The following is a 17,552-nucleotide window of genomic DNA, read 5'->3' as shown; positions in this document are numbered from 1 at the left end:
CCTGCAGCCTTGCCGCTGCCCTCCCGAGGACGGTCTGCACACTCAGATTGAAACCAAGTGTGTTTCCAGCCCCGGTTTCTGTGCTCTGCAGCCGTGAGGCATCTGTGGCTGAGAGCCCAGGGTCACGACCCCCCGTCTGCCCAGAGGCCTCGGAAACAAAGCAGAGAACACGGCGGATCTTTCAAGGAGATCCAAAGATCAGAAGTGCCCAAGGACTGGGTGAGTTTCTGGAATAAATCAGGCACTGGCCTGGCGTGAACTTGCACAGGGTAGACTCTAGCCTGCTTCCACCACAGCTCGATATCTGCTGGGCAGGGCTGGTGTTAACCCAGGAGACTCGGGTCACCTGTGGGCCCGCCACTCAGCAGCTGGGTGCTTGGGCAAGTCTATGCCTCAGTTTCCTCATCTCTAAGTGGGGTAACAACAGAGCTGCCCTCACAGCTAGTCCCCATGAGGGGATCAGATGTGGCCCAGGGAGAGCCCTGAGGACAGGCCTGGCCATGTGGTACACACAGATATGCACGGCAGATGCTCATCGTGGGTTGGGGGTTTCTGCGTGGGTGGCATGGCTGAGCTGGGGCTGGTCATCTTAAGCAGCGGCCTCTCTAGAGGAAGGAAAAACGACAAAGCCTGGGGGAGCCGGAGAAAGGGGAGGTGAGGTGTGACCAGGTGGCGGCAGGGGCTGGACTTCCTTAACTCGTCCAGACCGCCTGGGGGAACGAAGCCTCCTCTCAACAGCCTGGGACTGAGCAGAGATGGTCCAGTGTCCCGCCTGCGGTGGGGGAGGAGATAAAGAAAGCACCCCCCACCCCAACACACACACCACGCACCGTGCACACGGCCAGTGTGTGGCACAAGCCTCCCTTGGGGGAGAGAAGAATCTGGAGCATGCGCACAGAAGCTAGACATGCACAGCCCCGAGCTAACATGAAGCCAGTCACCAAAGAGGTCCATGGGTGGGGGGCTGTAAAATAGCGGGCACCCCCCAGGGGGTCTGAATAGGATCTCAGGGAAGGAACCAGGGGACCAGGCTGCTTGGTGACATGAAACACAAGGTACGCACCATCTCTGGGCCCCCACGCCGGGTGCCTGCACGGACGAAGGGGCCCCGTCTCAGCACAGCACCCCCAGCTCCTGCGTGCACCGGGGCCTGAGGGATGTCTACCTGAGGTGCACGGTCCCGGCACCAGTGCGAGCCCCACGCAACACCACGTTGCTGGTATGGTCACGCCCACTTTACAGGTGCAGAAACAGGCTCTGTTTGGCCTCCTGACGCCCTCAGGGACACATAGCTCAAGGGCATGGGCCAAAAGGGACCTGTCTCTGGCCCTCCCAGGACCACCTCAGGGCCCTGACAATCAGTAACAGTTCGTGTGGACAGACATGTGCTCCGGGGAGTCCCAGCTGGGAAATGTTCACGGAGAACCAGCGCTGGAGCCAAACTGTAGAAAGCGTTTTATAAACTGTAGGTTTCAACACAGTGAATCACAAAATCCATTCAACTGTTTACGAGCAGCACTGCGTTTACAAGAAAGGAACAGAATGGCCCTGATCAGACTCAGCACACACAGTAAGGAAAAGCGGTGTTCGGGAAATTTCTGTTCCCACTGAGTGTGTGTGAGTGCGTGCATGTATACACACACGTGTGCAGGCGTGCACGTCAGGTGAGGGTGGCACAGTATTTCCTGCTGTGGGTCGAGGTCAGGAAGTGTAGGAAGCAGTGGTGCCCTCCGAGGGGGTAGGATTTCAGCAGGTGGAGCTGGGGAGGGCACATTTTGGGTGGAGCTTCCCGCCTGGCAAAGGGAGGTGAGGAAGCATGGAGGCAGGCCCAGAGAACGGGGACCAGTGTTGGTGTGCGGGGGGGGGTGGGGACCTGGTGCGAGCGGGACGGCACGACCCCATCTATGACCAGAGTGAACAGTCTGCACGGTAGGGCTGGTTCCCTTGAGAGTAAGACACCCAGCGTGCTGGAAAGCGCTGTGGAAAGTACCAGAAAGAGCAGTGCGGGTACCGGTGACATTTCCCACAAACGTGGGAGCCAGACGCTTGGGGCTCCTCCCGCCCATGGCAGTCCCTAGAGCATGAAGAAACTCTCAGACAAGGCTGGGGCTCCGGCCCAGGGACCAGTCCTGACCCCGGCTCCCTCCCAGCGTATCTCCATCACAGGCCAGACCCATGACCATTATCACCCTGAGCCCCCCTCCCTTCCCCCTCCCGACCTGTCACCTGGGAGGCCTGGGACTCTCATGGCCCCCCCTCGAGCCCGGGCGAGGCCGCCTCTTCCTGCCAGCCCTCGCCTCTGCCAGGCCCTCTCCTCCCATGCTAACCCTTGCTCGGCATTTCCTCTTCCCACAGAGCAGGCTTCCCGCCACCCCAGCCCCAGGTCCAGGGCCACTTCGGTGCTCCCCAGGCCCTATGCTTCCCTCTGCTCCCCACCACACTGGGGACTGCTGGGGGTCGGGGGCAGACCTGACTCACCTGTGCCACCCGTGGCCACTCAGGGCCATGCTCGTGAGCAGGAGGTGGATGGAGGATGGACGAAGCCCTCGCACCCCTGCCCCAGGGTCAGCGAGGTGGCCGGCCCCATGACCCACTGTCCTGTCCCACTCAGGTCCTCACACGAGCTCACCTCTGCCCCTGGGAGGTGCCTCCGGGGAAGGCCTGGGGGAGCAGAAACCTGAGGAGGCCCCAGAGTGGCGGGGGTGGTGGTGGGGGGGGTGGGGGGGCGGGCAGCCCTCAGCAGTCCGGCCTGGGGATGGAGGACAATGGTCCACAGCGCACTGGGGACCCGGGCCTAGGGGCATTCCAGGGCGGCAGCCGGGTCCTGAGGGGAGTGGCCAAGGACCAAGCAGAGCTGCCGACCAAGTGGCCCTGATGGGCAGGGGACCACGTGGGCTCCCCTGAACGCCGTGCGGGACTAGGGTGGAGGGTAGTCTTCCCCTCACCCCTCTCATACCCCAGTGCCTGGTGTGGAACTGCCTGGTCCAGAACCAGCCCAGAGTATGCACAGATCGGCGCTGGAGCCACCAGGCCATAAATAAAGTAGGGAAACGTGACCTCTGCTACCCTCCAAGTCCATGCATCAGGACCAAAGCGCACTGGGCAGGCGACAGCCGAAGGGGCCTGGCCCGCAGGAGGAACTGGGCAGGGCTCCTGGGCCGCGTGCCAGGACTCGCTGCTCGCCCGGCTTCCATGCAACAGCCCCGGCGTGCGTTCAGGACGGCCGGCTTCCAGCCCCAGCCCCTTACCTGTTTGGTCTGCTCTTTCTCGGCTCCGAGCACTCGGGGCCCGGGCCGCAGCTGGGGCAGCTGTGTCTCCCACATCTGGTCCAGGGCCAACTTGGGGTCCAGGAGCTCGGGGTGCCTCACTCTTATCCTGTTCCATTGAGGCAGTGGCATTGAGCCGTGAGCGGGCCTGGGGCTGCAGGGGTGGTGGAGGCTGTGGGCCAGAGGGGCTGGCAGGGGGAGCACCGGAGTCCATCCTGCTGGTGAGAAAAATCGAGGGTCAACACAGAAGGGCGGCCAGGCCCAGCCTGCTCTGGCCTCGAGTGTTGGGCAGAGAGGGGACAGAAAAGAGAAATGGGGGGGGGAGCCACCTCATGTTCTATGTGGGATCTCATTCAACCTCACAATAGCCCCCGAAGACCATGCCCATTTTACAGTTGAGGAAACTGAGGGAAGAAATTCACTCAAGGCCTCTGGCGCAAGGGGTCCCACAGCAGTCATGAGCTCGGGCCCTGTGAGGCCTGGAGTCCCTGCCTCACTGGGCACGAGCCATCTGACCTCAATGTCTGCGTCTCAGTGGCAGGGATGGTGCAAAGTTGTGAGGGTCCAATGAGATAGTGCACATGGAGCACGGAGCGTGGTGCCTGGCTCGGGAGGCTGCAGGGTGGCCTCCATATCGTATGTCCACCCCCAGTCCGTGAAGGTGCCCCTACTTGCAGATGTAATTAAGGATCTTGAAATGAGATCATCCTGGATTAGGGTGGGCCCTGAGCCAACGGCCGGTATCCTGAGAGGAAGAGTTAGGAAACACAGAGAGAAGAATGCCACATGACAGAGCCAGGGACAGCAGATGTGGCTGCAAGCCAAGGGCCACCAGGGGTCATCAGCCTTCAGCAGAAGCCAGGAGAGAGGTGGGGAAGGATGGCCTCTCCGAGCCCCCCTAAGGAACCAATCACAGAGTAAGAGTTAAATAAATGTTAGCAAGTAAGTGGAAGGGGGGAGGGGAGGGGTGGGGGGGGCCAGGAAGGGGGGAGGCAAACAGCCCATGGAGCCAGGATTTAGGCAGATGTGCCCGACTGCAAAGCCTTCCATGCGAGGCCTGAACCACAGGACAAAACCCGCTGGGCTTAGATGCCACCAGATACGAACACGCACTAAAAAAGCAGAGCGAGGTGCCTGAGAACAGGGAGCGAACTGGAACAGACTAGAGAGCACGGTGGTTCTACAGCCCTCTCATGACAGGTGAAGGGGCTCAGTCAGTCAATAAAAGGGACCTCATGTGCTGATTAGCAAAATGGCAGGAACCATCACTGACACAATTTAGGGCAACGAGTCACAGAGCCTGGAGCTGAAAGCCCTAGGAGGTGCCCCAGCCCCAAGATCCCCAACTCGGGGGCCCAGGATGGACTTCAGGCGACACAGGCCCCTGAAACTGCTGGGACGACATGTGCACTGGGTGGGGGACCCAGGTGGCTTTTCTTCAGACTCCGAAAAGATGCCATGACCCTCCACAGACTAAAGGCCATGCACAACCTCTTCACTGCGATGAGGAAATGGGGAGCGCTGAGCAGGGAGAGGCTGCTAATGTGGAAATCTGGCCCCATGCACCCAGCTCTGTGGTCTTGAGCAGGCCACGCCCCTCTGCTTCCTCCACTGTAAACGGGACAATCCTCTCAAGTGAGGGCCCCATGGGGACCAGATGTGACTACAGGCTGCACACGGGGGCCAGGCATCGCCAAGCACCAGGCCTGCCAGGGTAGGGGCCCCCTGGATGTTTCTGGAGACAGATGTCACAGGAAGAGTTGGGGCGGCCCCAGGTGCCACAAGCCTGTTCCCCGGGGGCTACACAACCATGCCTGCCCCGTCCTAGCCACAGTGGGTCCTGAAGACGGGATCTGTGTCCGCCACTCCTGGGAAGGAGTGCCTCCTCGCCCGCAGCTCTGCGGTCCTGAGCAGGCCATGCCCACTGAAACAGTTATTTTGACTATTGTGCAACATGCGTAATACTTAGCCCAGAGGCCAGCCACAACCTGTGGTTGGTTCCCTGCAGTTCCTACCAGAATGTGTTTTCCAACGGAATATGTCCTTGTGGAGCACCTGGGAGAACTAGCTTTTGGGTTTATTTGGTTGGTTGGAGGTCAGATGGCTCGTGCCCGGTGAGGCAGGGACTCCAGGCCTCAAGACGTAGGGCCCGAGCTCATGACTGCTGTGGGACGGGACCCCTTGAGCCAGAGGCCTTGAGCGAATTTCTTCCCTCAGTTTCCTCATCTGTAAAATGGGCATGGTCTTCGGGGGCTATAGTGAGGTTGAATGAGATCCCACATAGAACATGAGGTGGCTCCCCACAGATTTCAGTCTGGTCATTCCTCCCTCTGAAGGATGAGTCCCTATTTTAAAACATCCCCCAGAGGCAAGACCAGAGCATGGCCGAGCCACATAGTCTGCTTGGAAATCAACGCACTGCTTCACACTGTTTCCAAACTGCAGGCTTCAGGGAGCCCAGCAACGAGGCGACTTCTGTGAAACTCGCCATTCAGCTGCAAGTGTAGCCCAGAGTGAGCACGTAGCCAGCCACGGGTGGGGGAGACCCACGGTGATGCGGCACACGGAACCCAGTCACACAGGTCACCCCCTGACCCAAGACAGCAAACACGTCAGTTCTTTAGACCACATGGGGCCACATCCTACCAAGCCACCTCTCGTGGCCTGCTGCCCCCAGAATCCAGGGCCACCTCCTTGGAACAGCAGAGCGCAGTTGGCCTTGATGAGAGCCAACTTGTGCCGGGACACCTGTGTCGGGAATAGCAGCAGGAACGGACGTGTGTCTGGGGCGCACTCTGCTCTCCGTGCTTGCTGTGCACGGTCTCAGGGTGCTGTAAGCCAGATCCTGCCACTAGCTGGTGTGACAGACGGACAGGTGGCTTAGCCTTCAACCCTCACCCCATCTCACAGACAAGGAAACATGGGTCCAGAAAGGCGGGACCCGTGCTTGAGGCCACACAGCTCATGGTGTTGGAGCTGGAATTCAAATACACCAAGCCTGTTTCTGAAAAAGGGGCCTCTCACAATCCGACCCCGGCCACAGCTGCCCTGTGCTCTGGCAGAGAAAGAGCCCTCTTCCTCCAGTGCGGGACCCAATGTGCCTCGTTCCCGGGAGTGTCCCCGTTACCGCTGCTGAGTCGTGTCTCAGGTAGTATACCCCTCTACCAGGAGACCCTGGGCCAGGAGGGATTTTATTACCACTTTTTATTACAGTTTTACTACCACGAGACACGGGGAGTGAGTCTCAGTTTTACCCGGGACCTGCAGCTACTTAATCTCGCTGTGTCTCAGTTTCCTCAGCTGTAAAATGGGAATACCACCTCCCATGTAGGGGTGCCATGGGGATTAAGGGTATGAAGGAAGAGAAAGTAATCAGCAAACTACAAAACATTAAAACGAACAATCAACCAACGAACCAACCGAATAAACCCAAAAGCTAGTTCTCCCAGGTGCTCCAAAAGGACATAGTCCATTGGAAAACACATTCTGGTAGGAACTGCAGGGAACCAACCACAGGTTGCGGCTGGCCTCTGGGCTAAGTATTATGCACGTCGCATGGCAGTCAAAATAACTGTTTTAAGTGAAATGTAAAAAGTAAGAATGGATGAATAAAAGAAAATTAATTTTCGGATTCTCTAAGAGTTGGTCAAGCCCTTTGGGGAGCAAAGGGCTTATTATTTTAAAGCAAACAAGACAATTCACTGCCAGGGTTCGGTCACAGGGAGGATCCCAGACCATCTCCTGGTGGAAGGACCCGCACAGGGTCTGGCCTTTCCAGCTGTAATATGTTCTCTTTCCTGGGATACTGGGAGCCCTGCAGGCAGGGGCTGCATCTCATTCCCCTGGAGCACCTGCAGCCTTGCCTGGCACACATCGGCGGCCTAATGTGCAAGGCACACCGGGACAGCCTGCCCTCAGGGAAGCAACAAGCTTGTAGGACCTTGCTGTGTGACTTTAAACAATTCCCTCCCCCCTGACCCCAGCATCCTGATGGCAAAACAGTAGCGTCTTCATCCAACTTGGCCCCAGCTCCAAGACTCCTCCAACCTGCCTGCTAGTGGGGCGGCCAACCCCACTGCCCCCTGATGGCCAGGGCGGTAGCCTGGAAACCTGTCATTGTGTAAGATCCAAAAAAGCAAAGTGGCTGGCATTCTTTCCACGTGAGTCCCAAAGCATATTTTTATCCCAGCAAAACACAAAATACCAGCCCCAAGGAGCTCGGCTGAGGAGCTGCCACCCCCAAGGAGGGCTGCAGGGACCATGCATCTATGGAGACATGGAGCAAAATGACCCCATGTGGACTTCTGCCCCAAACGCTCTAATTCGTGCGCAGGCTGGCCCCCACTGTGCTACCCCGGGGGGGGGGCAGCCCTACCTCTGAAACAAGCCCCCACGGGAAGCCTTAAAGTTGTTCAAGTGCCCTCAGACCAGAGCCACCACACTACCATCCCAGCCCTGGGGAATAAGCAGGGGTGCCCACAGGTGTCACACACAACGGGGTCTGACACAGGCAAACCTGCCGGCACCATGCAGAGATGGCAGTTAGGAACATTACAGCCTCTCAGCACGGTGCTACCCTACAAAGATGATAACCATGACCCCGTATACAAATAAATGTTTAAAGTCAAGGAAAATGTTGGTGTAACACTGTTAAACGGGATTTAAAGCAGCATGAGAATTATCCTGCCTCTTTAGAATATAAACGAAATCTACCTGCTTAAAAAGATGAAAGAAAATGTCCCCCGAACTGTTAATACTGGCTCTCTCTGGGTGGAGGGATTATGAGTGGTTTTATTTTATTCTTTTTCTAAATGTATTTCCCTAATTTTCTATAAAAAATGTGTAAGGTGTTTGAAATGAAAACAGAACATATTTTGAAACCTGCCTTTGACTGAGCCCTAAGGGAAAGGGCCGAGGGGTTCCCAGGGTCTGTGGAGGCTGCTCCGGCATGGCCCAGCCCAGCCCCCTGGCAAAGGGCTACTCCTGAAGACAAGGGCACAAAGCCCTTGGAGGCTCCCAGATACCTATTTTTGCTCCAGAGTATTAAGGGCCAAACCAAGGAACATTCCGACTCCATTCAATGTGCCCAGTTCATAGAAACAAAGTGGGAGGCAAGTTGGGAATGCCCAAATCCTTGATCAAGGACAGCCATGAGTGCCTGCTCAATGCCGAGCCTGCACGGCACACCGGGCACCTGCTGAGCCTGGCCCCGGTGGGTCAGCAGACACGGACTGGGGGCTGATCCTTCGCTGGGCACTGTGCTGGGCCTCCTGGCCCCAGACAGCACTCCCATAGGGCTGGCCTTCAAGCAGCTCATGCCCAGTGGGAAGGATGCAACCTAAACAGACAACTACAAAGATGGAGCAGAATTTGGGGTGCAAGCACCCAACGGGAGGTCTCACTCAGCTTTGGAAGGCAGGGTAGGGATTGTGGAAGAGAGGCCTTGACTCAGCCTTTAAGACAAGCAGGTGTGAGCCAGGTGAGGGTGGAAGGAAGGAGGAATGGAGGAGTGTGGGCCTTCCAACAGGGGACTGCCCGGGAGAAAAGACAGCAGAGGGAGAGGGATCCGCCATGTGGCCAGGAAGGTGTGGACAGCCAGGAAGTGACCACTAGGGATGGGACACAGGAATGAGAGAAGAGGCTGTGTGGGCAGCTAGGGCAGGTGCCAAGGGCCTGAAGGACGCCAAGCGCTGGAGGCAGAGTTGAGCCTAGGGCCAGGAGGAGTTTGGGAGGACAGTGCTGAGCAGGGGAGTGATAGTTAAAGAACCACTGGGGCTGTGTGGGGACACGATGGGGAGCCCAGGGAAGGGGCTGGGTGACCATCCAGGGAAAGGTAAGGAGGCCTGGTCCAGGGCCAGCATCTGACTGCAGCTCTGGGGCCAGGAGAGACAGGAGTATCACCAACTGAATGTGAGGGGTGGGGGAGCAGAGGGTGGCTTGGTTGGTGGCTGGGGGCCACAGCAGTGGTGCCACTTTCTGAGGTGGGGATGTGGGAGAGGGCGAGAGCCATATAAAGCATAAAGCTCCCTCCCTGTTGCGGTTCTTATCACCATCACGGACCAGGGTTTGGTCTCTGTCCCAGAGCTCAGGCACTCCTGGGGGCCGGGACTGAGCTGGGTCTCCTCTTTGACCAGCCCCCAAGGCCTGTCCAGCCCTGGCACAGGAGGGGCTGGGGAGATGCGAGCAAGGAGCCCTCCACATAGTCTTCCATCCTGGGAAAGAAGGTGTGATGTGGTCTCCCAGCAACCTTCCCTGTTTTCAAAGGTCCATCTGCTTGGGGGTTGGGGGGTGCAGGGGGTGCAGCAGCAAAGGAGTGGTTATATAAGGGAACCTTCCTCTACATCTCTGGTCAGACACCATGGGGCTCCCGTGAGAATCACAGCCCCTTAGAGACACACGGGCCAGGACGGGACCATGGAAAGCGTGGCCTCTGGGCTTCCGTTGATATGGCTCCCTCACTAGGGCTGCAGTGAGAACAGGTGACCAGCACGGAGGGTACCCAGGGCACTCTGCAAGTGACAGATCCCAGCAGAAGGGAAAGAAAGCCCTTTACAAACAGGCCAAACGCCAGGGGTCACTGTCCAAGGTGAGGAGAGTGCAGATTGGGGTGGAAGGCTTCCCCAGGCTCTCTGTGGTCCTGGGCAGGTCACCAATCCCCAGTAAGCCTCAGCTCCATCATGCGTCCACTGGGGCTATAATTCCCACTCCTATAAGACGGGTGGGGGAGGGGAGTGTAAATATTGTACAAACGTTAGCTCCTTGGAATTTCTTAACATCAACTACAAAAACCGTTGGGAGGGCATGGTTTCATCACATCCCTAAGGGCTGGGCGAGATTCCTCAGAAAGTTTCCATCTGTCACAACAGAAATTAATGGTGCGGAGGGCCGGCGGAAGGTCGGCTTCACCCCAGCAGGGGCCGGGAGGGACTGCCACTGCCCCTGCCTGCCCCCCTTACCGAGGAGGAGCCCCAGGGGGAGAGTGAGCGCCGCACTGATTCTAAGTGGGCCCTGGGGGCTTCAGCCTGACCCAGGGGCTGCCCCCTCCGGCGGGCCCGGTCTCCAGTGCGGGCTGGACCCCGGTCGCCCCCGCCGCCCCACCCGCGTCCCCGCGAGCACTGAGGGCCGCCCTGGGTCCCGCCGACGGCCGCGGGGGAAGGGCCATGACGGGGCACCTCGGGACCGGCGCTGCGGGGTGCGGGGAGGGGCGCCTCTGGCCACCCGCGGGTCCCCGGGGGCTACGGCCGCTGGCTTCTCGGTGCTCGCAGCGCGCGGGGCCCCGCGACTCCCGAGGGGGCGCGCACCCCTCCCAGAAAGTCCCAGCCCAGGCCTGGACGAGGGTCGCCGTGGGCGTCGTGGTGCGGGCGGGACCCCAGCCCCCACTTTCTGGGGAACTTGGGGGGGGCGCTGGGGGCAGCCGCGCAGATGGAGAAACTGAGGCCCAAGGCGGGCAGCGCCTCCCGGGTCTCTTTCCAGTCCCCCGCGCGGCCGTCCCCCGGCCCGAAGGACTCACCCGCCCGCGAGTGGGCCGCACGCGACTCCGCGACGCCTTCGGGCCTCCGGGCCTGTCGCAAAGTTGCTCGCGAGGAGCCGGACGCCCAGAGGCAGGAGCTAAGCAGCCGCCGGGCCGAGCGAGATACGCGAGCTGCTGCGGGAGCCGGCGAGCGGGGCCCACCAGGCAGGGGCAGGGCCGGGGGCGGGGCCGCAGGCCGCGCTCCACTCCCGACGCTGCTTGCAAGCCGCGGCGCCGGCTCGGCCCATTGTGCGGCCGGCACACCTGCCAATCACCTCGCGCCTCCGCCAATCACGGGGCGCCTCGCCTGGCTGCCGCCGACCGCCCCCTGGAGCCGCGCGGCCGAAGGGCGCCGGGAGGGCGTGTCCGAACCGCCCACAGCGAAAGTTTCTGAGCCGAGTCGGCCCCGGCCCTGCCCACCGTGTCATGGCCCGGCCCCCGCCCCCGCCCCCGCCCCGCCGGGCCACGCCCACAAGGCATTCAATCGCTGAGGGAGGCCCCTTGCCTCTCTGTCAACAGGTGGTTGGGCCCTTGGACAAGACGCGGGCCACCTTTCACCCCCCACTCTGGCCCCAAGGTCCCCAACTTCAGATTCATAATCGTTGCTTTTGCAATATTAACTAACAATTGAGTGCCTGCTATGCGCCAGACCCCTAAATTACAGCCCTGCCAGAGACAGAGGGCTCCCCTGATGCAGGGATAGACAAATATGGCCCATTTAAATGTGTACAAGTAACCAAGTGCAGCTTTAAATGCACGAAATTAAATGCAATGTCGCACGCTTTTCACGAGGTAATTATGGGATTCGTTTAAGAATAGATATCAGCCCTGATGCAAGGCTCAGGCAGTTTGGAAACCCTCTTCTTTCAGTCCTGCCCGATGTCTGAGGAGGTGTAGTTTGGAGATGAGGGGAAGGGTCTATCCTTAAGTCAGGGCCTTGGGAATATGAGGTCGTGGCCCGTGACCCCCCCTGGGCTGTGTCTGCTCTCTGTCTGGTCCTCCTAGCCAACCTGGGATGCCTCTCCTGGTCATCCTGACAGAACCTGGCTCAGAGTGGCTGCCAGAGATATGTTACCAACATGTGGGGAGCAAAGAAAGATCCCAGATGGTTTTGGAGATGGATTCTATATACTGAACACACAGCCCTGGGGACTTTCCTCAAAGCTGTGTGATTCACACCAATCACCTCATCTGATTCTTCATCTGCACCCCCCTCCCCCAGGAGCTGCCCTGTCTCATCTAAGGCTGTGAGGTTCACAGGGAAGGAAGGGAATGGGCACAGGGCAGCACCTGCTCGGCCCCAGGTTCAGTTTTGGGGGGGCTTTCATACATTGAGGTTTTCACTGCAACCCTAATGAGTGTGGCATTGAGGCAAGTGGGCATGGAGCTTGTTTTAACAATGAGAAAATTGAAGTTCAGACATAGGTAGTTATTTGCCCAATGCCACATAAAAATCTTTCACCTCTTATAATGTTTTCATTACAGAAAATTTGGAGAATTACAAAAGGTAGATAGAAGAAAAAAATCATTCAAAGACTATTACTGTTCACGATTTGGGATCCCTGCATACTGAAGAAGGGGTTTCCAAAGGTCCCTGTGTTCACACTGCATGTGTGTGCACATACCTGTTTCATTAGGGCCAAGTCCTGGAAACAGAAGCACTGATCCTGCTAGGCTCTTTCAGGTCTCTAGATACATTTTTACAAAACAGATTTCTCAATATTGTTTCCAGTTCACATCTGGGGAATACACACTGGCGTGGGGAACTACCTTTTTAACCCCTTTCCTACTACAGCAAATGAAAAATGGCCTCCCTGTCTTTGTAACTGCATTTCCATGCTAACTAATGAGGCTAGACTTTTCATGTTTATTAATTTTGTTTTTTTAAGATTTTATTTATTTATTTGATAGAGAGCAAGAGAGCATGAATTGGGGGGAGGGGAAGAGGGAGAAGCAGACTCCCCATTGAACAAGGAACCTGACCCTGGGCTTGATCCCAGGACCCCAGGATCATGACCTGAGCCAAAGGCAGACGTTTAACCGACTGAGCCACCCAGGCACCCCTCATGTTTCTTAATTTTGAAAAGCATCTACTTTCTCATTCATCTATTGGACTCCTTAGGTTCTTTGAAAACCCATGAGATGCGTTCTTCTATTTCCAGCCTACCTTCTTTACCACCTCTCCTCCCCATCAGCTGGCAGGATGGGGGCCGACCTGAAAGGCCTTGTGCAGCCCACCCTTGGGGCTAGCAGCCCTCCTCACACCTGGGAGGCTGGGAGCAGACAAGCCTCCTCCAGGGACATGGAAGCGCCTTGCCAATGCTGTCTTCCTTGTCTACAAGAACATAAATGACTCGTCATTCACCCCCTTGCTGGTTGGCCACCGCCCAGGAGACCACCAGAGGCCGGTCCTTACGGGCCTGACACACGATCACAGAGAAGCCAAGACACCGAGGATGGGCTGAGCAGTCCGGGCCCAGCCTGAAGGCACTCCATGGAGCAAAAGGCCTTGAAAGTTGTCGGCAGATTCAGAAGGAGAACCATCAAGGCGAGGAAAATGAGCCACGGGAAGATAACATGGAGCAAATGCCTTCCAGGGTGGAGGAAAAACATGTGAAAATCATCTGGGAGAAATGAGAGGCTGCGGGCAGTTCCAGGAGGGAGAGCACCCACCTCTCAGGAGCACCAGAAGGAGCTGGTAGGCAGACAGCAGTGAAAGAAACAAGGAAATTTCCAGAGGAAAATGTCTTGGGCTGAAGCTCTGTGGTGAAGGCTCCAAGTCCCAGAATGGGAGACCATATCTAGCAGAGTTCCAGAAAGAACCAGTCCCAGCCGAAGGCAGGAGAACCAGCGTAGTGCCAGTTCCTAGGGGACCTCGGAACAACTTGCAGGGACTCTGATGGTCTGGCCAAGGAACCCTACCCCTGCTACAATGGAATTCCGCTGGGGAAAAAGAAAGAAAATACCCCACACGGCAAGATGCACAGAGGGTCCCTTTTACTCACAGAAGGTTCCCTCTCACCAAGACAATTCAAATACAGCGAAGATCTCAAGATAGAGCAGAAGCAGAGAACAGAAAATGCTGGTGGGCAGTGACCCTTGCAAAATGCTCGATTTAATCTAAATATGTCTGGGATTTTGTACGATAATCGCTAAGTAAGGATTCTTGAAATCTGTGCCACATACTGTAATGGAAACCCGTATTCATCTGGGAGTAAACATAGAATCAATCTCAGCCACCCCCGGAGTTGAAGGGAGCAAGGGGCCGTGGAGGGAGAGGTTGGAGGGGTGTTCTCGCATCTGGTGGCAGGGAGAGGCTTGGACAAAGGGCTTGCTCTGGTGCGAGCAGGAGGGGTGGGAAAGGAAGAATCTCATGGGGGGTGCTGTTACTGCTTACTTTTCCTACATTCACGAGGGAGTATCGGTGTAATTATGACTATCAGGAGCTGGAAGAGGCAGGAGGGGGGAGCAGGTGAGGGTGTGGAGAGTGAGCAGGGAAGCAAAATTAAGGAAGGAGGAAAGGAAATGACAGCAATAACAAAGTTCAGTCCAAGTAAACACAAAGTGAAGCAAAGTAAATAAAACCACACATATGGGCTTTCGTATACAATGGGAATGGGCTGAATTTCCCATCAAAAGCCTATAAGATTGGGGTAAAAATAAAAATCCAATAAAGTTGCAATTTACAAGAAATGCCCCCCAAACTGACGAGAAATAGAGGCCCAAAGTGCACAATGGTTGAAAGTTGAAATTAAAAAATGACAAGAATGGCAAATTTGTATTACATAAGGAAGAATTCAAGGCAGAAAGCATTCACAGCAACAAAGAGGGATATTATATAATGGTGCAAGGTACAATCCACAAAGATTCAATAATCATAAATCTGAATGTACCAGAAAATACAGTGGCTGTGATGTGCTGTATTTTATGTGATGTGCTACTTTTATATGTCACGGTGGCCAGGCCATGGTACCAAGCTTTGGTCAAACACCAGTCTAGATGTTGCTCTGAAGATACCTTTTAGATGAGAGTAGCATTTGAATTAGTAAACTTTGAGTAAAGCCGATTACTCTCTGCAATGTGGGTGGGCCATATCTAATCAGTTGAAGTCCTTAAGAAAGAAAGACTGAGGTCCCCTGATGAAGACAGAATTCTGCTGGCAGGTGGCCTTTAGGTTTGAGCTGCAACATCAACTCTTCCCTGGGTCTCCAGTATGCCATCCTGCCTTGCAAACTGGATTTGCCAGCCCCCAAAATCGCATGAACAGATTGCTTAAAATAAATCTTTTTCTCTCTGTCTTTATAGTGTATGTGTGTGTGTGTGTGTGTGTGTGTGTGTGTGTGTGTGTGTGTGTGTGTGAGTGTGTAGAGCAGGAAGCCTGTCTTCCCTCCCCCACAGAGCCAAGCCCTGCGGTTGCATGGATGAACGAATGAATGAATGAATGAACAAATGAACAAGTTGCCCTATGCAAGGACCTCATAAGGAGCTCTTTCTTGTCATCAGGACAGTGCCCAGACTCTTCACTGTGACATCTAAATATGCCTCCCACACTTCAGCCCTTGGATTTTTTTCTACCCACTTTCAGAGTCTGCATTCATGCCCCCGTCCCATTTCCTTCCCTACTGCTGCTTAATCCCCGTCAATTTACCCAACAGACATTTATCCACTTCCCACCCATTCCAAGCCTTGAGCTGCATGCCAAACCTACAAAGAAAAGTGAAGAAAGAGGTTGGTGAGTTATCTTCTGGAGGAGAGCTGGGTTAGGGGCTTTTGCAGACCATCAGTGCACTAGACCGAAAATGACCCCCCAAGATACAGGTCCTGCTTCCCGGGACCTGTGCATGCTAGCTTATTTGGGAAAAGGTGTTTGCAGATGTGACTGGATTACATATGCTGTGTTTGCATGAGATGGGGCAATTCTCCCAGATTCCTGGGCAGGCATCTAGATGCAATCACAGGTGTCCTTCAGGAGAGAGGTGGGGGCTGGGGGAGTCCACCACACATGCAGAAAAGGCAACATGAAGATGGACCAGGAGACATACGGAGATGATGGCCTTGAAAATTGGAGGGATGGGGCCATAAGCCAAGGAAAACCTGCTGTCACCGGAAACTAAAAGAGGCAAGAAATGGATTCTTCTTGATTTTTTGGCCCAGTGATCCTGATTTCAGACTTCTGGCCTCCAGAATTGTGACAAAATACATTTCTGTTGTTTGAGCTCCCGGGTTTGTGGCAATTTGTTATAGCAGCCACAGAGAACTAATATAATCAGAGATGTGTCAGAACTCTGGTGTCACTATCACCTGGTGTCCCCGCGGGGGCCTGCAGATGAGCTTGGGTGCGGCACAGAAATTCTGACCCTTGGCAAGCTGGCTTGGGGTAAACATAACCAGAGGACTGAACCGGCCCCTTGGCATTCAAATCAGTATTTGTCAGAATCAAGGAATCAAGGGGCTAAAGCACCCTTTGTGGGTCCCAGGAGAATAAGAAAGCAGTACTGATAGTTGGGAGATGCGCTCAAAAGACCAGGCTGAGTGTTCCAGAGGCTCTATGGCCCTCACGACATCTGCGGCACTCGGTGACCTCAGCTCTGAGTGTGTGGGTTAGTCAAATAAGAACGACACATGGGAACATGGCTGGCATGCCCCACCTCGGACTGTTAGCACTGTGTGACCTCAGGACCCCCCATATCAGTATCCACCCCAAAGTGAGGCCCAAGGATCTGCATTTCAACCGTTGCCCAGGGAAGTTCTGACCTACAGGGGGATTCGATACCCATGACTGTAGAACTGAGTGATTGCAATGGATCTGTCGCTGGGCCAGCAGGCACTGGAATCCTTCACCTGGACAAGTGTTCGAAATGCAGAACCCCTCATGCTTCCTGAGTCAGAATCCACATCTTTTTTTTTTTTAAAGATTTTATTTATTTATTTGAGAGAGAGAGAGAATGAGAGAGAGAGAAAGCACGTGAGGGGGGGAAGGGTCAGAGGGAGAAGCAGACTCCCTGCTGAGCAGAGAGCCCGATGCGGGACTCGATCCAGGGACTCCAGGATCATGACCTGAGCCAAAGGCAGTCGCTTAACCAACTGAGCCACCCAGGTGCCCCAGAATCCACATCTTAAAGAGACACCCCTGTGATCTGTATAGCTATTAAAGTTGGAGGGGCCCCGCTCTGTGCAGGAGGCTCCCAGCCCAGGCTGCACATATATGGGAGCCACCTAGAGCCTGTCCTGCCCAGGCCAGCAAAACCGGAAGTCTGGATTCCGTGGGCCGTTCTGGAGAGACAGGGAACTGAGGAGCCACATTCAGGATTTAGCAAGGTCTAGAGTGCACGCAGGTCATGCTCCCACCACAAGCAGGATCCCTTCCCAGCTTCCTTGCTGGAGGCTGTCCCAACCGCCCTTGGCCACATCTAGGACAGGAAGGTCCCTGGTGTCACCTCTCAATGGATCTTCCTGATGCCATGGCCAACCAGGTGGCTTCCCTCCAATTTCTGAGGAGCTGGAGGCTCCCCACGGTCACGCCACGGTCAGTGGCAGAGCCTTTGCTCTTTCCTCTTCTCCCTCTGTGCCTCCACCCACCCACCCCCATGTCCCACCAGCAGCTCCCCTCCCTCCTTTCCTACGCTCCCTGATGGAGGGCTTGGTGCTGGTCACGCGGCTCTGTGTCACCAGGACTGAGTGCTACATCAGGGGCTCCGAGCCCCACCCACCCACGCCTGCCTCCATACGTTGCCTTGCGGCCAGGCAGCTGAGGCCCCCCACGAGTCTGAGTCGTG

At 56.1% G+C, this 17,552-nt stretch overlaps 1 protein-coding gene across 2 annotated transcripts in view; it reads right to left on the bottom strand.

Moving 5' to 3' along the window:
* WFS1 (wolframin ER transmembrane glycoprotein) overlaps positions 1-10,920 on the bottom strand; it is a 31,303-nt gene extending 20,383 nt beyond the window's left edge. The window contains exons 1-2 of one of the 2 annotated variants that reach the window (XM_028089093.1): positions 10,777-10,920; positions 3,249-3,484 (exon numbers count right to left, since the gene is read on the bottom strand). In XM_028089093.1, the coding sequence (XP_027944894.1) occupies positions 3,249-3,480 (232 nt within the window). In that variant the 5' untranslated portion in view covers positions 3,481-3,484; positions 10,777-10,920. The remainder of the gene's footprint in view (positions 1-3,248; positions 3,485-10,776) is intronic. The other variant, XM_028089088.1, reaches the window with a different exon arrangement.
* Between the last annotated feature and the right edge of the window lie 6,632 nt (positions 10,921-17,552).

Source organism: Eumetopias jubatus, unplaced genomic scaffold (genome assembly GCF_037043125.1).
Source record: "Eumetopias jubatus isolate StellerSeaLion01/CBP00866 unplaced genomic scaffold, mEumJub1_p1.0 scaffold_2, whole genome shotgun sequence".
Lineage (NCBI taxonomy): Eukaryota > Metazoa > Chordata > Mammalia > Carnivora > Otariidae > Eumetopias > Eumetopias jubatus.
The sequence above is the reverse complement of the archived record's forward strand: the minus strand, read 5'-3'. Positions and strand labels throughout refer to the sequence as shown.